Source organism: Mus musculus, chromosome 3, assembly GCF_000001635.26.
Source record: "Mus musculus strain C57BL/6J chromosome 3, GRCm38.p6 C57BL/6J".
Taxonomy (NCBI): Eukaryota; Metazoa; Chordata; class Mammalia; order Rodentia; family Muridae; genus Mus; species Mus musculus.
The window spans coordinates 90336082-90356597 of record NC_000069.6 but is presented as its reverse complement, the minus strand read 5'-3'; the positions used below and the strand labels follow the sequence as shown (position 1 = coordinate 90356597).

The window sequence follows — 20516 nt, the reverse complement described above, 5'->3', positions numbered from 1 at the left end:
TGCAGATCTCTGGAAGTTGTTGGCTAGTGAGCCTACCTATTTTATAAGCTAAAGGAAACTAGGAGACCCTATCTCAAAAAGCAGGTGGACAGTGCCCGAGGAATGACAGTCAAGATTGACTTCTAGCCTCTCCATACATGTACCCATCCACACATGCACCCTGTGCACTAAAGCTAGGTGGTACATGCCTGCAATTCCAGTTCACGGGGCTAGGGAATAGCAGAAGTAGAACAGCCTTGGTTACACAGCAAGCCCAGAGCCAGCCTGAGCTATACAAGATCATCAAAGAAAAGACGATCTACTAACTAGTCATCCCAGTGAGGTAAGTTCTGAAACCAACCCCTCTTACCTGGCATACCAAGGAGGCCACCTGGCACAGACAATTGGGGTGCCTGTGCAAAGTTTGAAAGCATGGATCGGGCAGATGTGGGTATACCACGCTGGAGGCTGCTCTGGGGCTGTGGAGCCTGCAACAAGGCAACATGACAGTTGATGAAATCTTGCCATTATAGAAGTTCAAAAGAGGGCTGGAGAGATGGCTCAGCGGTTAAGAGGACTGACTGCTCTTCCAGAGGTCCTGAGTTCAAATCCCAGCAACCACATGGTGGCTTACAACCATCCATAATAAGATCTGATGCCCTTTTCTGGGATGTCTGAAGACAGCTACAGTGTACTCACATATAATAAATAAATCTTTTAAAAAAAAGAAGAAATTCAAAAGACCCAAAGGAGTAAAAAAAAAAAAGAACAGAATCATTTCCTGAAGAAGCATAGCCCCTAAGAGAAAGGAGGGTTATGGAAAAATTCCTCACCTGCCGCAGTGTATGATGTCTCATGATGGTCTCCTGTTTACTGACACTGGATACAGCTGGAGCTGTCGTTGGGGAGAGTGCTGCCTGCTGCTGTAATCGCTGTTCAATTTCCTGTTGGGAGTTATTAGGTGAGATTGAACAAGACAGCACCCTATTTTCTAAACCAAGGGCCTTATTTCTGTAATGATGCCAGCTAGTTAGAACAATGCAGAAAAGGTGAAAAGTTTGGTGGGACAATGCCGAGATCTCCAGGTACAAGCAGCCAACATGTCTTATAGATTAAAAGCATTCCCTTCTCTCTAGAAAGCTGGCTCTCATGAGGACAACTGGAGGACAATGGACAGTAATGTAATTAAAACTAACGAATCTTTGAGGTACTATCTATTTCTTTAATTTTTTAAAGAGATTCATTTATGTATTCATGTTTGCATGTTACTACCATACAGTGCTGGATATTGAACCCAGAGCTCGGATCTGGGAAGCAAGTGCTCTACCATTAAACTAGCATCTTATCTTTGGTCTCTACTTACCTATTTTCCACAAGGCTCATGCTACCTACTTAAAGGACTCTGATGGTTAGTAGAGTGTGAAATGGAAGAGAAAAGGACCTGAGCGTCTTAACGCATCTTTCCCTTTGAATAGACTATTAGGAACTGCTCACACACCTCTATTATCACTGGGCTACTTTATCATCTATTGTTTTGTTTGCTATTTAACTACAGATTGTGTAATTGAAAGTATGCAGCAAATTCCTTTCAGAAAAATCCATTTGTCTAACCAAAAGTGGAGAATAGAGGACCACAATGTTGTGGCGCACTCCAGTAATACCAGCTCTCAAGAGGCAAAGAAGGGAGAATCATTTAGAGCTAATAGTGAGAATTTTTTCAGAGTTATGGAAAACAATAATGTTCCAAGTCTTGTTTCTGTCCTTTAATTACAGTCATTCATACATGGTAATACATTATCAGCCAATCAAAAACAACCAAATGATATAAACAGGACAGAGTAACAAAAAGGATTATACTGTTTTGTTTTTTGAGACTGGGTGTCATTACCTAGTTTAGGCTGGCCTGGAACTCTGTAAACCAGGCTGGCTTCCAACTCAAAGAGATCAGCTTGCCTCTGCCTCCAGAGTGTTGGGATTGAAGGCATATGCTACCATACCCTGCTTTTTTTTCTTTTTTTTTAAAAGGAAACTAGGTTTCCAGGCCTAAAACCCTTTGTGAAAACCAAGCTTGTTCAGATGACTGTGCAGGTAGGAGTCAGAGTTCTCACCTGTTCCTGCTGTAGGGCTTTAACGAAAGCGTTTTTCAGCCGGTTAGTGTGTTCAGCTTTTAGAGCCTTTTTCTGGTTGGAAGTCATACACTGCTCACAGAGGATCTTACCATTCTTTTCTTGCTTCCAGTGAGGGGTGAAATCTGTGCGGCACTGGGCACATACAAAGGGTTCGACCCTCAGAAGTGAGGCACAGTTTTTGCCTAGACACCAATAAAAAGAACAGTTAGTGGTTTCCCACCTCCAACCTCTTCTGTTAGTTTTCATTAAATGTCTTTCTCATAAGTTAATTCTGTTAAGCTTTTTGGCTATGTGTGCCCAGCCCATACACAACCCACCATAACGGCAGTTCAGAGACTGTGATGCACTCTCCCAAAAGATTATCTGAGGGCACCAGGAAAATGTGGTAGATATACATGTATGGAGGCACAAACACTCATACAAATTAAACAAGTGAATCTAAAATTTATATATGTATTATCTTGTTTTGAGATTCAGTCTCACTATGTAGACTAGGCTGTCCTAGAACTCAGTACATAGAACAGGCTGGCCTCGAACTCAATTTTTTTCCCTGCCTTTGCCTCCCTAGTGCTAGGATTAAAGGTATGCCCAACCTCAAATGGCCTTCAAAACTTTTTTTCAAATACAATTTAATAAATACTTTGGCTTGATAATCAGAGTAGTTGGGAGGCTAGGGAAGGAGGCCCCAAAAAGAACTTAAGGTAAGGCTGAGCCCTACCTGGTTACATAGTCTTACAAAAATCTCATAATAATAAAATTAGAATCAAAGGGATCCACTTAAAGCAATGCTTTGTTTATATTCTCTTGTTTTGTTTTATTTATTTATGTTTGTTTGTTTGTTTTTAGACAGGGTTTCTCTGTGTATTCCTGGTTGTTCTGGAACTCACTTTGTATAGCAGGCTTCAGAGATCCACCTGCTTCTGCCTCCCAAGTGCCGGGCATGCACCACCACACCTGTCGTCGTCTTTCATTTTAATTTCACGTGCATTGGTATTTTGCCTGCAAGTATCTTTGTGTGAGGGTGTCAGAACCTCTGGAACTGGTGTTACAGACAGCTATGGGCTGGCACGTGGGTCCTTTGGAAGATCAGCTAGGGCTCTGAGCCATCTCTCCAACCACTCCCTCCTTCTGTTTCTTAACATTACTTTATATTAGACTTCCCCTTTACACACACATTTACAATACTTTGTTATCAGAGTCTGAATAGTTATTTTGTAAAGATTTTTCTGAGACAAGATTTTACATTGTAGCTCAGGCTAGCTTAGAACTCACTATATAGCTCAGGCTAGCCTTTGAATCACAACACTTTTGCCTCAGTATTCCAAGTGCTGAAATTATAGGCATAAGCTACCTTACCTGGCTGAAATTACGGCACCCTATGATCCATTTACAGCTAGTCAGTCCTCTAGGGACATTCCAATACTGTCTGGAAATTTAAGCTTAATAACTGCATGGTGTCAGGTTCAGTACTAGGTTACAACGTTCATAAACCAGAAATTCTATTTATCTAAAGTACAGGCAGTATTCGCTATTCATAGCAGCACTTTGTGGAGGCCAAGCATGACAGATCCCTTGCGGGTTCAAGGCCAGCTTAGTCTATACATAGTTGAGTTCTAGACTAGCCAGAATTATATGGTGAGACCCTGTCTCAACAAAACAAAAAACAAAAAAAGGAGCTAAATAAGATATATTCATCATTCTGTTTCCAGTATGTGGATGTGATCTGACCAGTTGCTTCAGGCTCCTCATGCCTCTGACTCTCTGCTAAGGTGGATTACACCCCCAACATGTGAGCCAAAACAAACTCTCTCTCTCTCTCTCTAAAAAAAAACCAAAAACCAAAAAACAAAACAAAACCAAAAAACCAAAACAATGTATTGAAAAAACAAAACAAAACATATATTTTTCTTCCATCTCTTCACTTTTTTTTTCTTTTTGGAAAGGCTGTGGATAGGATGTTATATATTCCAGAGTGATCTAGAAATTGATTGATTATAGATCTTATCTGAGGGTACCCTTGAACTTGTAATCTTCTAACCTTTATATTCTAGATAAATAAGCAAGTCTACCAAATGAACTACATCTCTAGACTCTACTCTTTCTAAGATTTTTCTTATTTTTGTGTATATGGCTGGCTTTGACATTTTCAAGACAGGGGCTCAGTCTGTACTCTAAGTTGGCCTTGAACTTGGAGCAATCCTCCTGCCTATGCCTACAAAGTGGTGGGCTTATAAACAATGAGCTATCAGGCCTGCATTAAGAGCAGCTATTTAATACTATACAGTTCCCTGTAATACTTGTTCTCTGCCAAGAGGCTTGGCAAACCTGTGCTTAGAGACTTAACTAGAAGAAAGTATTACCTTGGCTGTCAATGACACTCTGTACAACTTCTTCCAAGCCTACCATGTAGATAAACTCGCTATTGGCTGCACTAGGCAGGAAGTGAAGCAAGGGAGCAGGAGGCTTTGGAGGTGGTATCTCCAGGAGCGTCTTTTCCAGCTGTTTTCGAAGGGCCAACTTGGCTGCAGCCTGTGAGTTGGCAGCGTCACTCATGGCACTGGGGCTAGGAAGTGGTGAGGACACTCTGTTCACAGTCCCTGGTTGGATATGGGAGGCAAGGTTCATATAGATGGCAGAAGACGTTGTGCGCTGACAAGGAACAGACGAACTTGACTGCTGAAAGGGAATAGGGGACAGGTGGCTGATAAGTAGTAGACCATCTTAATTTCTAAGAGAGGTTGCTACTTGATTCTAGTCTGGACTTTTATATAATTCTTTAAAGCATCCATTATAGGGAATGCTCTCTATTCCCATCATTCTTGTCCTCTATATACAAAAACTTAAAACCTGTAGCTCTTTCTGTAAGAAAAGCAAATAAAGGACTTTTCTGTTTCTACCCCAGTGCTTGCTCTTACTGGTTGGTAGCTGATGGCAGGATTCATGTTAGGTGTTGTGGTGCGTACAATGCCAGGCTTCGGTGGACCCCGCTGGCCCTGAAGTTGGGCTGGATTTGGTGCAATAACACGTTGAGACATCAACATGTGTGGAAGGGTGGTGTTGGTTGCTGAACGGATGACACTGTGACCCTAAAGGGGAAGAACAGGAAAAGAACTCACAAATGGCATAATCCCCCATAAAGTGCAAAGTGAAAACACTGCTTATAATGGTCCCAGCTAGAACCATGGGGACACACACTTGATAATTTCATTTAACAACTCGGGAGAAATCTACCATCACTCTAGTCAAAAACATTTTTTAAATGAACTTATTTTCATTTCGCGTGGATGGTGTTTTATCTGCATGTATGTGTGTGCCCTTGAACGTTACTCTAAATGCTGATTAGTGGCTACAAAGTTTAAAAAAAAAATGTTTATTTTATTTTTTTAAATGTGTATTGGTGTTTTGCCTACATGTATGATCTATGCATTATATTCATACCTGGTGCCTTCAGAGGCCAAAAGGGCATTAGATCTCTTGAGATAGGAGTTACATAAAAAAAGTGAGGCTCTTGTGGGTGCTAGTAATTAAATCCAGGTCTAATGGAAGAGCATCAGACCCCAACACAGATGGTTGTGAGCCACCGTAATTGAACTCAGGACCTCTGGAAGAGCAGTTGGTACTCTTTAACCACTGAGCCAGCTCTCCAGCCCCAGCTCTGACTTTTTTAAAAAAGAGATTTATTTTATTGTTTGTGAACATAAATGCATGTGAATGCCATGCCTAGAGAGGCCAGAAGAGTGTTGGATTAATTGACTGACTGACTGATTTCTTTCGTTTTTCTTTTTTTCTTTTCTTTTCTTTCTTTTTTGAGACAGGATCTCTTTTATATAGCCCTGGCTGTCCTGGAACTCATTATGTAGATCAGGCTTCTGGCTTCATAGAGATTCTTCTACAATCTTTACAAAAATCCCCAAATAAAGACAAGAGTGACAGACTTCTCCAACAGTAAGGTCTCACTATGGGTCACATACCTGTAATGTTCTCATATTTTGAGGTTCAATTCCTTGAGCCCCGGGTCGGGAGGGAAGCTTAGATAAGCCTTGTTGTCCCACATGTGCAGGAGATGGCTGAACAATAGATGCTGCATTCTGTACAACTGGAGTCTGGAAAAGGAAATAGAAAATGAGACTGTGAGCTCGACTGTGGTGGTGCACGCCTTTAACCCCAGCATTAGGAAGGCAGAGGCAGCAGGATCTCTGTCTCAAAAAAACGAAACAAAAAAAATCTCAAAACCTAAGCCAAAAACCCTAGAGGTCAAATTCAGTTAAGTTCTAAGCTTTTAAAATTCCCTGTGAGTGTAAACAATAAATGAACCTCAATTCCTGACAAGGAAAAAATAAAATTAAGCCTTTTTGGATTTTTTTCTTTTTTGTTTTGTTTCTTGTTATGTATAGCCTGGGCTGACCTGTAGACTCGGCTAGCCTCAGATATCCATCAGCTCTGTCTTCCAAGTATTAGGATTAAAGGTACGTGTTACTATGCCAGGTCTTGTCTGTCTGTCTGTCTTTTCAGACATGGCCAGTTTCACTCCTTTATAAAAAAGCAGCATTTTTTGTATTTGATTGTTTTGCCTTCATTTATGTCTGTGTACCATGTATGTGACTGGTGGTTGCAAAGGACCAGAAGAAGGCATCAAATTCCTTGGAATTGTACTAACAGCTGATTGTGAGCTGCCATGTGGGTGCTGGGAATCAAAGGCAGCCTCTATACAAGAGCAGCAAGAGGGCTCAACTGCTGAGCTGTCTCTCCAGGCCCCCGAACTTAAAACTTTTGATTCTAAATCTACCTAGCATCACAGATACATACCACTATGCCAAATAAGGCTTTTCTTGACTAATGCTGAAGGATAAAACAAAACAGAACTACTATCTTTTAATCTCCATACTTGTAGAGATTTTAAACCAACAAACACACACTAACCCAGAGACCAGTCTACAAAGCTGACTAACTCTACCTGGGGTAGTGCTATCTCAGACTCGACTTTCTCTCCTTTGTACAAATACCTTTTGGACCACATTCTCTTTCTGTAGCTGACTCTGTCTCAGTTTCTTTAGCAGCACCAGGCGAGCTTCTTCCAATCGTAGCTCGTCCCTCAGTTGCTTGATAAGCTGCTGCCGCTCCTCCATGCCTTTCCCCTACAGAAACATGGAGGTTGTAGGTCAGCAACAGCAGCAAGGTAACCAGACTCCCTTCCTGCAAGAGATGATCTATGTTTCTCTTCTGAAACCTGCTTCTATAAGAAGCAGATGTGAAGATATAACTATATCTTTATAACCCATGCAGAGCAGCATTCAGGAGGCAGGTACTCAAAAAGTACTTGTATATAAAAGCCAATCAGTGTATTCCTAGTAAAAACATATGACTGACAAAAAAGGAAACAATATTTTCTTTTACAATAAATAGCCTCTAAATCTTTAAAGTCATGTTTGATGTAGATATATTAAAAACAAGTAAGAACTCTTCTATATTCTGGACAATGTAAAGGGAGTCATCACACCTAAGGATTGACTTTATGTGACTTAAATTACAATTTGGTTTAACGGCTACCTTTCAAAGGGCACACTGTAAAGAATCAGCATGAAGAATTTATCAAATAGGTAACATTTACATCCAAAAATCAAATCAAAACAAAAACATAAAACCAAACCAGGAAATTAAGAAATGGAAGGAACATTAAATAAAAAAAAAAAAAAAAAAAAAAAGAAAGAAAAAAGAAAAAAAGAAAGAGAAGAGAAGAGAAGAGAAGAGAAGAGAAGAGAAGAGAAAAGAAAGGAACTTCTTTTCCTTTTTTACCTTAAACATCTCTAGGTTGGCTGCTTTGAGTCTCTCTTCCATCCGGGAGCTGGATCGGGGACTGGAGGCCTCATTATCAGACAAAACAATTATGTCTGGGGAAGGAGTTAGCCTTCCTCGGTCTGGCTCACTGGGCAAGAAAAGGAGAAATTACAGTATTTCCAACAGTGACAGTTCCTTAAAAGGTTAAGAAAATATCTTCACTACAATGAGCCAATAAAATCCAAGGGAACATAAGTCTGTCCTGACTCAGCAAGACAAAGATAAAAACAAGTCCTAGAATAAAGATAGATATCAAGATGTGAATAATGGAAAAACCTTAGCAAAATACTTTTTTTTTTTTTTTTTGGTTTTTCTAGACAGGGTTTCTCTGTATAGCCCTGGCTGTCCTGGAACTCACTTTGTAGACCAGGCTGGCCTCGAACTCAGAAATCCACCTGCCTCTGCCTCCCAAGTGCTGGGATTAAAGGCATGCGCCACCATGCCCGGCTAGCAAAATACTTTAAAAAATATTTATTTATTTATGCATACAACATTACTTATTTATTTATTTATTTATTTATTATGTACACAGCGTTATTTATTTATTTACTTACTTACTATGTGCGCAGCATTCTGCCTGCATGTACTCCTGCATGACAGAAGAGGGCACCAGATTTCACTATAGATTTATGAGCCATCATGTGGTTGCTGGGAACTGAACTCAAGACCAGAGCAGAGAATGCTCCCAACTTCTGAGTCATCTCTCCCACCCAGCAAAATATTTTTCTCATCTAAAATCTGTCAGGATATGCAGGGACAAAGTACAAAGTGATGAAAAGCTTTAAGAATTGGGGGGGGGGGTGCAGCTAGAGAGTAGGATTAAAACTTAATAGTTGGCTCTTCCACAAGACTCAGGTTTAGTTCTCAGGACTTATGACTGCTCACAATTGTCTGTAGCTCCAGTTCCATGAGACCTGATGTCTTCTTTTAGCCTTCATGGGAAGCAGGCATGCACATCACCACATGACATACATATAGGCAAAATATTCATAAAATAGTAATTTTTTAAAATTGGGGGTGGGGGGAAGAATTAGGTGGGGCTAAAAAGATGGCTGAATAAGAGCACTGGCTACCCTTCCAGAGGACTCAGGTTCAATCCTAGCACCAACATGTTGGCTCACAAGAGTCTGTAATTCCAGTCCCAGAGGATCTGACATTTCCTCTGGCCACCACTGCATGCACATGATATACAGATATCCATGCAAATGAAACACTCATACACATAAAAAGAAGAAAAAAGGGGGGGGGGAGGGAGAGAAGAGGAGGGAGAGAGAGAGAAAGGGAGAGGGGCACCGGGAGAGGGAGGGAGAAAGGGAGGGAGAGAGAGAGAGAGAAAGGGGTGGGGGGTGGAGAGAATTTGGTGTGTTGGCTCACACCTTTAATCCCAGCACTTAATGTCAGTCTAGTCTACATATGAAGTTCCAGGGCAGCCTTAAAAATTAAAAATTGAGGTAAGTGCTCTAATACCACATTTTAATTTACAACTGTTTCACCTAATCACAACATTCAGCTGTCATTAATTATCTTATTAGTTAGTTTAAGGCTTCATGAAAGGGCAAAGCCAGTAGAATGTAGTAATCTACTTGAGTACTACTGATGGACAAAAAAAGGAAGCAGATTGCTTTAACACTAATAACATGGTTCCAGTTAAGTGACACTGTATCCTGTCAAGAGTGAATCACAGAGAGGCAAAAGATGGAGTGGACAATGGCTTGAGGAAATGGACAGTACCAATTATAAAGTATATAGCCTCGTGGAAAGGATTAAACCAAAGACACACTATCAAAGTATCTAGTACCTTTGCTGAAGAGAAACTATCCAGGAACTACTTAAAAAAAAATTTTTTTTAAATTTATTTTATGTATCTGAGTATACTGTCACTCTCTTCAGACACACCAGAAGTCATTACAGATGGTTGTGAGTCACCATGTGGTTGCTGGGAATTTTGCTCAGGACCTCTGGAAGAGCAGTCAGTGCTCTTAACCACTGAGCCATCTCTCCAGCCCCACCAGAAACTATTTCAGATATCTAAAATCCTTCACATGGACTTTTCTTTTTTTCCTCACATTGACTTTTCTTCCAAATCTATTCATTTGGTAACTCTTGTTTTTATATTTCTGCAGCCCAAATATAAAGAATCCTGAAAAATAGAATTTCTTAGATTCCCAAAACAACAAATGTATCTCCCACTTCTCCTGATTCTTAAATGTTTCTGAAACAGCCAGGTGTGGTGGCGCACACATTTAGTCCCTGCACTTGGGAGGCAGAGGCAGGCGGATTTCTGAGTTCCAGGCCAGCCTGGTCTACAGAGTGAGTTCCAGGACAGCCAGGGCTATACAGAGAAACCCTGTCTCAAAAAACAAACAAACAAAAACTGTTTCTGAGACAGGGTCTCATGCAATTGGTTAACCTTGAAATCCCAATCTCTCTGCCTCTATTTCCAAAGCACCATGATCTCAAGAATGCAGCACCATGCCTGGCTAAATTTATTTTCCCTATTCTTTTGTGGTATTGGGGATAGAACTCAAGGCTTCACAGATACCTAAGCATGCCTTCTATTACTGAACTTCAGCTATAGCTTTTTGAGATAGAATAGCTGGGAGTATATAAGTCTCGGTTAGATTGGTGAGCTTGTATGTCTTAAAGATGGGACCTAAAACCCAAAAGCTCATAGGTCATTACTTCTACAACATATCTATCCACTATTTTCTCACGGTTTTGTGTCTCAGGTCCTTTTGGGACACAAAAGTATTTGTACAAGTTTGTGTTATTGGGAATCAACCTAGGATTCCATGCATGCTAGGTAAGTAGTCTACCATTGAGCAAAATCTCTAGCCCCAAGCAGCTTTTTTTATGCTTTTAATTTTAATTAATTTAGTGTCTGACATGCAGGTACTTATGTGCCAGGGTAGAGTTGTGGTAGTCAAAGGACAACTTTATGGAGTCAGTTTTCTTCTTCTGACATGTGAGTTCCAGGAGTTAAACTTACATTTATGAGCTTTAGAGGCAAATTACTTTACTCACTGGGTCATCTTGCTGGTCCCTGTGGCCCAGGCTAACCTTGAACTCACAGCAAACACCATCACCATTCTTAGTTTCACCTTAGTGAAACTAAGTGTTTGCTTCTTTTAAACAAGGTAGCCCTCGGTGAGATAAGCCTTTACCTTCTCAACAGGGTAAATCTGAGTTACTAATATGTTTAGCTGAGAAAACAGAAAAAGAAGAGAGGGAGTAAGGAAAATGACTGCTTTGTGGACTTGTAAATGTGTCTGGACTGCACTGTAGCCACAAGTCAGCCAGCAAGCTGAGAATATATAGTTACAGGGAAAAAATGGCAATAGACAGCGGCTTTATGAAATTCTGGTCCTGATTAGGTAAGCATATTCTGTAAAAAGCTTGTTTCTAAGGTAAAAAAACATCCTTCCCCTGCACCTTTATTGCTGAGACTGCTTACCAAGATGGGCAAAGAGATTTTTTTTTTTTTTAAATTTCTTATTAGGTATTTTCCTCATTTACATTTCCAATGCTACCCCAAAAGTACCCCATATCCACCCCCCCCCCACTCCCCTACCCACCCACTCCCCCTTTTTGGCCCTGGCATTCCCCTGTACTGGGGCATATAAAGTTTGCATGTCCAATGGGCCTCTCTTTCCAGTGATGGCCGACTAGGCCATCTTTTGATACATATGCAGCTAGAGACAAGAGCTCCGGGGTACTGGTTAGTTCATAATGTTGTTGCACCTACAGGGTTGCAGATCTCTTTAGCTCCTTGGATACTTTCTCTAGCTCCTCCATTGGGAGCCCTGTGATCCATCCAATAGCTGACTCTGAGCATCCACTTCTGTGTTTGCTAGGCCCCGGCATAGTCTCACAAGACTTTTTCCTTTTTGTAGCCCTGGCTGGCCTTATGTATGCATATATAACCACGGCCTGGGTTAAAGATCCTAATTTATTTCAGAGATTTAAAATTTTGCCCCAATTAGTGGTATTGAAGGAACAAAGATAGAAGATCTCATGTTACAAACTTAACCTTCCATATTTCCTTCTTATTCCTTTAAAATTTTATTTTATTTTGTGTGCACAAGTGTTGCCTACATACATATATGTTTACCACATACATGCCTGGTACCCTGGGAGGAGGTTGAGAAGGCGGAGTTGAACTACTGAACCTGGAAGTGCATTACACATGGTATATGTGCTAGGAACTTAACCCAGGTCCTCTACAAGGGCAACAAGAACTCTTAGCCAATAAGACACCTTTCCGCTGCCTTGTTTTTAATTCATATCAAGGAGATCATGCCTCTCTTTAGTTTATTCTTACAGAACACCTTGTGGGAAAAGAGATGCTATTAAACTCAATGCCCACAAAGTGTAATGTATTTTATTTTGTAAGTTCATTATCCACAAATAAAATGGTTGGGTTTGAGTGCTGTAAGACCTTTTTGGGGGGGCAGTATTTGGAACTGATTCTAGCACCTTACACAGGTTAAGCAGACACTGGATTTTGACCTAGATGATCAATCCCATATTCTGACTTTTGAATAAATAGAATTAAACAGCATTGCCAGTTTGTCAAAGTGGTGTACAATGTGTCCATGAAAGATGTGCTTAAAGAGCTTAGTTTGGAACATGAAAAATCTATCTAGTATTTCATTCACATGTTCCCATTCATCCATACCATCCCTCCTGAAGAATGTAAGGTTGATCCACTTATATAACATTTCTCCAAATCTACATGTAGCTTCCAAAAGAAATCTCTTTCGGGTCACACGGCTCCCAATGGAGGAGCTAGAGAAAGTACCCAAGGAGCTAAAGGGAACTGCAACCCTATATGTGGAACAACAATATGAACTAACCAGTACCCCGGAGCTCTTGACTCTAGCTACATATGTATCAAAAGATGGCCTAGTCAGCCATCACTGGAAAGAGAGGCCCATTGGACATGCAAACTTTATATGCCCCAGTACAGGGGAACGCCAGGGGCAAAAAATGGGAATGGGTGGGTAGGGGATTGGGGGGGTGGGTATGGGGGACTTTTGGGATAGCATTGGAAATGTAAACGAGGAAAATACCTAATTTAAAAAAAAAAAAAAAGAAATCTCTTTCAGGATCACTAAGGAATTTGTTTGAAGTTTTTAAATACTAATACCAACAGTAATTACTTCAGGTTTTTTTTTTTTTTTGGTTTGGTGGGATTTTGTTGTTTTTAAGAAGAGTTCTAGGACAAGACTATCAAAAGAAAGAAAGAAACACATGTAAGGCATTAACTATTCCTTCCTTCTCTCTAGTCTAGTTTGTTAAAGATCCTACTTTGATACTAATCCAGGATAAAAACCAGGAAGGTCAAATAAAATGAATAACGAGTAATTCTTACTTTTATCAAGTATTTCTAAACTACTGATAAACAGTCTCCTTAAAACTAGGGGTATCTATATTCTGATTCAACTACCAGGTTGATTTAAGCCTCAGTTAGTTCTAGGTTCCTTTCTTTTAAAAAAAAAAAATTTTTTTTTTAGTCTTTTTTTTCTTAAAATTTTTTTAAAAGATTTATTTATTTATTTATTTATTTATTATATGTAAGTACACTGTAGCTGTCTTCAGACCCGCCAGAAGAGGGCATCAGATCTCATTATGGGTGGTTGTGAGCCACCATGTGGTTGCTGGGATTTAAACTCAGACCTTCAGAAGAGCAGTCAGTGCTCTTAACCGCTGAGCCATCTCTCCAGCCCCTCTAGAAAGTGGTACAGATAGAGCAAGAATTGAAGAATTGCAGGGACCATTATGTGCATAATGTTCCTTTTGACAAAAGAAAAGCCAAGTTCATGAAACAGAATCCAAATAGATCCTAAATCCCTTTTGTTTTGTTTTGTTTCTCTGTGTAGGCCTGGTTGTCCTGAAACTTGCTCTGTACACCAGGCTAGCCTTAAACTCAGAGATACACTTGCCCTTGCCTCCAGAGTGCTGGGATCAAAGGCATGCGCTGCCACTACCTGGATGATACCAATTTGTTTGATTTAATCCTAAAGCCATCTTAGGAGGAGGGAACAAAACAAAGAAATACTAATTGGGTTAGAATCTAATGTCACCTTATTCCAGAAATGACCTTTTTTTTTTTTTAAAGAAGAAAGAAGTCTGCACAGGTGCCCATACAGGATAGGAAAGGGTGCTGGACCACTTAAGAGTTGGAATTACAGGCGGTTGAGAACCATTTGATGTGGGAACTAGGATTTGAAGTCCAGTCCTCAAGACTGGGCAGCAAACACTATGAGTTATTTTGTCACCTCTCTGGTCCCTAGAAATAAATATTTTATCTTAGGTAAGAATAATGACTTTCATTATGAGCTACTAGCTTCATCTGGAAAAAAGAGAAACTCTTGCTCAGTTCAAGCCAGAGGACACAGATCTTTCTAGAAGCTTTAGGATGCCATGATGTGGTAGCTAATATATGTAATCCCAGCACTGATATGCTGAGACAAGAGGACTGCTATAAGTTCAAGACCAGCATGACTACAATAGAATGAGACCCTGTTGCAAAACAGCAAAATACAAAAAGGGCAGTTTTAGGATAAAAAGCACCATCCTCTCACTGAGATTCATCCCATTTTTACAAGCTTATTTTAAGACGACCCAATCCCTAAAGGCAGCTAAACTGTTCCATACCTCCGTCTAGCACTCATATCCACAGGCTCATCATTGATGTTTTCTTTGCCGGGCCTTCCAGCAGTCCTGTTGTTGTCTCCATGAGGCCTGAGATTTCCATTAAGTTTCTCTTCATAACCCTTGACACCACTGCCATCTTGCTTAGTAGGTAACTCATGCGGCACCTCAAGATTTGCCAAATCTTTCCTTTTGAGCAGTGCTAACATTTTCAGCCGTTCCATGGCCTCATGCCCCTCCATTTTCAGTCGTTTTGCCAGAACATCATCTCGCTCATCTGCTGGGTCCAAACTCCTCTTCAAAAGATTCAGGCGCAGAGCATCTTCTGTCATTCTATCCATCCTATGGAATGAAATATCAGAATAAAGTTCCTCATGTAGGAATGTGAAGTGAAAGAAATGCTGAGGTAAAGAAAAAATAATTTATGTAACATACATTTAAACTTACAGATAACAGAGCTAACTCCCAATGCTATTACTGTCCAACGACATCTATATTAAGTATTTCTCCAGTCAACTTCAGCAATAAAAACAAACTTCAAATATGCCATAGTCTCCAAAGGCCTTTAATTATAAAAAGTGCCCAAAATCAAACACTAAACTCTTGTGAATGGTTCTCTAAAAACAATCAACAACAACAAAAACATTCACGATAGAGATAATAGAGCTTGCCTAAAATTCCAGAACTTTGGTGTCTGAGTCAGGAAGATCTAGAATTTAATGATAGCCTGAGCTATAATGCCAGATCCCGTATATAATTAAACAAACTGGACTGGAGAAGTGATTCAAAGTACTTGCTACTCTTGTAGAAGACTGAGGTTCAACTCCTAGAACCCACATGGCAGCTTACAAACATCCATAAAACTCCAGTTTCAGGGAATCCAGAGCTCTCTTGGGTCTCTGTAGGCATCAGGCACACACTCAGTATTTATATTCAGTGTGTGTGTGTGTGCGTACATATATGTATAGATACACATATATAAATATTTGCTGTATATATATATACACACACACACACACACACACACACACACACACACACACATATACACACACACATACTGAATGTGTGCCTGATGCCTACACATACACAAAAATTTAAAAGATAAACTAAAATGACAACAAATAGAACCATTAAAAAATAAACTAAAATAACAACAAACTGTGCCAGCAAGATGGCTCAGAAGGAAAAGGTGCTTGCTGCCAAGTTTGATGACCTAAGTTCAATCCTAGAGCTCCATGGTAGAAGGAAAGAATCAATTCCTAAAAGTTGGTCCTCTGACCTCCAAATGAATATTATGGTATATGCAACTTCTCACAACAAATAATAAATATAACATTTTATTTTATTTTTTGAGACAACCTCTTTACATAGTCCTGGAACTCAATATGTAGACCAGGAGGGCCTTGAACTCAGAGGTCTGCCTGCTTCTGTCTTCCCCAGTGCTGGGATTAAATCACTTTATTAAACCAGTATAATCACAACTACATTTTAAATATTGTGCCTTCTACTCACAGGTAAGTGTGGTCCTCATCTGGGCATTGAGGAAACTTATCTTTGCAACAGACAACAACCATTTCAAAAAACCACAACTTATCAAAATGCAGAGTTGTAGAGCCTATCTACAATATCTACAACTCCCATACCCAAGGCTCAGGGATTGGGGCAGAAAAAAAAAGAGCCAGAAGAACAAGGAGTTTTGCTATGAGATTGTGTCTCCTAAAACTAAAAGAAGCTACACCCAAAAAGTCTCATCAACATGACTGTCTTAAACAAGAATTGAACAAGGAAAACAATAGATATGCTAACATGGACAGGGAAAGCCCAGGAGGCTTCAAACCTATACAATCAACTATAGGCTACTAAGGACTGCTAAGAGCTGGATTAATAATAGTCTTTCCCAGGGAAGAGCATTTGGTTATCCAATTCCAAATGGTTAGTCTTGAAAATATACATACAAGTAACACTAAACAGATGAGACTTGTTATCTACTCTAAAATCTATACAAATCTAGATTTAAAAAAAAAAAAAGGAAGACACTGCCTTTTCCAGTATGTCCCCTATTGTATCACCAAACCTCCTTATAGTTGTTTCCTCCAAGGAAAGCTTATTATTAATAATAATAAGCAGCCATCTTTTGACCAAGAGGGAAAGCAGCCTACTAGTGATAAAGCCAACACTGTGTACTAGAAAACATAGTGACTGGAGCTAATTACATAGCCATGTCAACATGTCAAAGTACCCTGAAGCTAATCTATGTATTCTTATTACAGTGGCCAATAACTTTTTTTTAATATTTAAGCTACTGTTAGCTGGGTTTTCTGTACCTAAACAAGGCACATTCTAATAGAGAGGTTTGTTAAAACTGGCACCATGAAATCAAGGTGAGGATATTAAAAAACAGCTGCATATGTGGCACATAAGCAAAGACTCACAGCTTAGGCTAACACTAGGTGCTTATTTGAACAGGCATAGAAAGCAATTGAAGTAATATGTAAGGATGAATCAAAGTAATGAAAAAGAACATATAGTTAGAAAGAAAGGGACCAGACTAGAACCTCAAATTAAGGGCTAAATTATAGGAAACGAATCAGAAAGCAAGAGAGAAAGCTTGCCATGTTAACAAGTTAAAGTGACAAAGGAAAATAATGGTGTCAAACAAATGCAACAAAAGGACTAGAGAAGCCAGCGCAGCCAGTTTAAGAAAAATGCTTGTTAGTTAAACCTAACATCCCGAGTTTGTCCCCTGGAATCCATGTAAAAATGTCAGATATAGGGGTATACATCTGTAATCTCGAAACTCCTAAGGAGAGTGATGGGAGGAGGGGACAGGTGAATTGTCTAGAAGCCCACAGGCCAGCTATCCTGCAGCAGACTGTAAAAAACAGGAGACCCTGCCTGAAACAAGGTCCCCCATGGTGACAACTGACTCCTGAAAGTTAACTTCTGATCTCCTCAAACACCACTCACACAAATCATATACACACTACACAAGCATAGATACTCTAAATATAATTTTTAGAAGTTTAAGACAAATGCAGCTGCATAATAGATTCAAGGCCAACCTGAGATACACGAGACCCTATCAGAAAACAAAAACAAGTTAAATAAGATGGCATACACCTTTAATTCTAACACTAGCACTAAGAAAAGGAGCAGCAGCAGCAGCAGGGAAACTTGGTAGTAAGGCCAATTTAATCTACATACCAAATTCCAACTTAGAGCAGCATAGTGAGGATCCTGTCTCAAAAACAAAACACTAGCCGGGCACTGGTGGCCATTTATCAAGTTCAAATTATAAAGTATTCTCTCTAACAGAGTCTCACTGTGTATATCTGGCTGAACTGTAACTGATGGATACCATCATAATCAGAGATTTGCTTGTCTTTGCCTCCCTGGTGCTGAGACTAAAGTGTGCATACCACACGAGACCCCAAGTTACATGTTTTTCTAAAAAGTGTTAACATTCTTCCTTAATACTGACTGCCACTGTGGTGGTTTGATAGGAATGGCCCCCATGGACTCATGTGTTTAAATGCTTGGCCCATAGGGAGTGGCTTGATTGGAGCAGATGTGGCCTTGTTGGAGGAAATGTGTCACTGTGGTAGCAGGCTTTGAGGTCTCATTCAAGCTAAACCCAGTGTGGCACACAGTCTCCTTTGCTACTTAATGGTCAAGATGTAGAACTCTCAGCTCCTCCAGCACCACGTCTGCCTATGTGCCTCCTTGTCCCACCATGGCGATAATAGACTAAACCTCTGAAAGTGAGCCAGCTCCAATTAAATGTTTTCCTTTATAATAGTTGCCAAGGTCATGGTGTCTCTTCACAGCAATAAAACCCTAGCTAAGACAACCAGTACAGCACAGTGTACATGTTCAAGTGACTTAATAATGGCTGTGAAGCAAAGGAATAGTAATGCACATAAGTCATCAGAGCACAAAATACAGGCCAGTGATTTTGGCACTGTGTCCTGCAGGACATAGAGGAAACTATAGACTACATAGGAGTCAGGACTATCTTCTGGAGGCTTTGGAACATATCTTTTGGGTGTTTACTACATGTGAAAAGTATGAGGACCTAATTTTGAATTTCCAGCACTCTTGTATAAAAAGCTGAGTGCAGCAACATAGTTATAATCTCAGTGCAGGGGAGGCAGAAACAGATCATCTCAAAGATAAGGTGGATGAAGACAAGGACCTCTGACACACGCGCGCACACATGCACGCGCGCGCGCACACACACATACAGGAACGTGTACACATACAAAATAGGCTTTAAAAAAGCACATTTTTAAACAAAGATCAGTAGCTGCCTAAGGCAGAACTACTGCTAATGAGTAGTGGGTTTCTGTTCAGTTTGAGGATATATTCTGAATCTGTAATAAAGGATGTACAAACTCTGACTACACTAAATTAGATGAACTATAAACTTCAGTTTTTATTTGCTTATTTTAAACACTGTACTTATTTATTTTATGTATATGAGTGCTCTATCAGCATGTACACATACATGCCAGAAGAGGGTATCAGATCATATTATAGATGGTTATGAGCCATCATATGGTTGCTGGGAACTAAGCTTTGGAAGAGCATGTAGTACTCTCTTAACAGCTGAGCCATCTCTCCAGCCCTCTCAGATTTTAATTAGAAGTTCTGCAGCTTCAGAGATGGCACAGCAGTTAAGAGTACTTATTGCTCTTCCAGAGGATCTAGGTTCAATTCCCAGCAACCACATGGCAGCTTACAGCTGTCTATTAACTCCAGTTATATGGGAGTTACATATGTATTTGGTGGTAAACACACATACATGCAGGCAAAACATGCACACACAATAAAAGTTTTTAAAAATAATAGTATAAAATCTTATTACTCTTTGATTACATGTGTGGGATATGTGGATGTGGCTGCATGGGTTTAAGGAAGCAAAAGGCATCTTATCCCTCTAGAACTGGAGTTACAGGTATTTGTGAGGCAACCATGTAGATGATGGGAATCAAATAGATGTATTTGCAAGAAACAGGGGTGGGAGTATCTTACCCTATGAGCCACTGCCTCTCTAGCTCTAGCACCATAAATTATTCACATATTCTGTTGGCATGTGAACTCCAACAAAAGTGGATTTTAAAAATGTTTATAAAGGGGCTCGGATGATGGTTTGGCAGTTATGGTACTTAACTGCTCTTCCATGCTAGCCTGTAACAGCTTGTAACTCTGGTTCTAGAAAATGCCCTTTTCTGCCCCCCTCTAACACTAAAGATGGACATATATAATGAAGGCACACATACATAAATCTTTTTTAATAAAGGAAAAAACTATGTTAGTAGCAGGAATGATGGAAAGTATTAGCATGGCAGAGTAGGTGTGGTGGTGTAAACTACAATTCCAGCATTCAAGAAGCTGAGGTGGGAGGATAAAGAGTTCAAGGCCAATTTGGGCTTATGGAGTGAAGACCTAAAGAACTAACTCAAAAAAAACAAAACAAAACCAAAAAACAAACAAACAAAAAAACCCCCAAAATCAAAGAGCAACTTTTTTTTTTGGTTTTCCGAGACAGGGTTTCTCTGTATAGCCCTGGATGTCCTGGAACTCAGAAATCTGCCTGCCTCTGTCTCCTGAGTGCTGGGATTAAAGGCATGCACCCATCAAGCCCGGCTCAAAGAGCAACTTTAAAGCAGTTCAATATATAAACGAACCCACAGATCTAAGAATTTCAACAACCTTAAACACAAGGAAAGACAAGGAAAAGTGCTTGGTTTACATGTATGCACCGACTCACCTAATTCAATAAATAAATATTGAATGATTAATCTTGGAAAATCTTGACTCTGTGGGTAAAGTACTTGCTGTGCAACATGAAGACCTAAGCTGGGATTCCTCTTACTTATATTAAAAAGACAGGTATGACAACAAACATCT

The 20516-nt window shown here is 39.9% G+C and overlaps 1 protein-coding gene across 6 annotated transcripts in view; it reads right to left on the bottom strand.

Moving 5' to 3' along the window:
* The window catches only part of Gatad2b (GATA zinc finger domain containing 2B), a 70225-nt gene that overhangs the window by 6808 nt on the left and 42901 nt on the right, over positions 1-20516 (bottom strand). For 4 of the 6 annotated variants that reach the window (NM_001379655.1, NM_139304.3, NM_001379656.1 and 1 more), the window contains 9 exons: positions 14604-14942; positions 7902-8031; positions 7112-7243; positions 6080-6211; positions 5024-5194; positions 4469-4784; positions 2088-2290; positions 813-923; positions 350-467 (listed from right to left, as the gene is read on the bottom strand). In NM_001379655.1, the coding sequence (NP_001366584.1) occupies positions 350-467; positions 813-923; positions 2088-2290; positions 4469-4784; positions 5024-5194; positions 6080-6211; positions 7112-7243; positions 7902-8031; positions 14604-14941 (1651 nt within the window). In that variant the 5' untranslated portion in view covers position 14942. The remainder of the gene's footprint in view (positions 1-349; positions 468-812; positions 924-2087; positions 2291-4468; positions 4785-5023; positions 5195-6079; positions 6212-7111; positions 7244-7901; positions 8032-14603; positions 14943-20516) is intronic. The other 2 variants (NM_001379657.1, XM_006501360.4) reach the window with 1 other exon arrangement.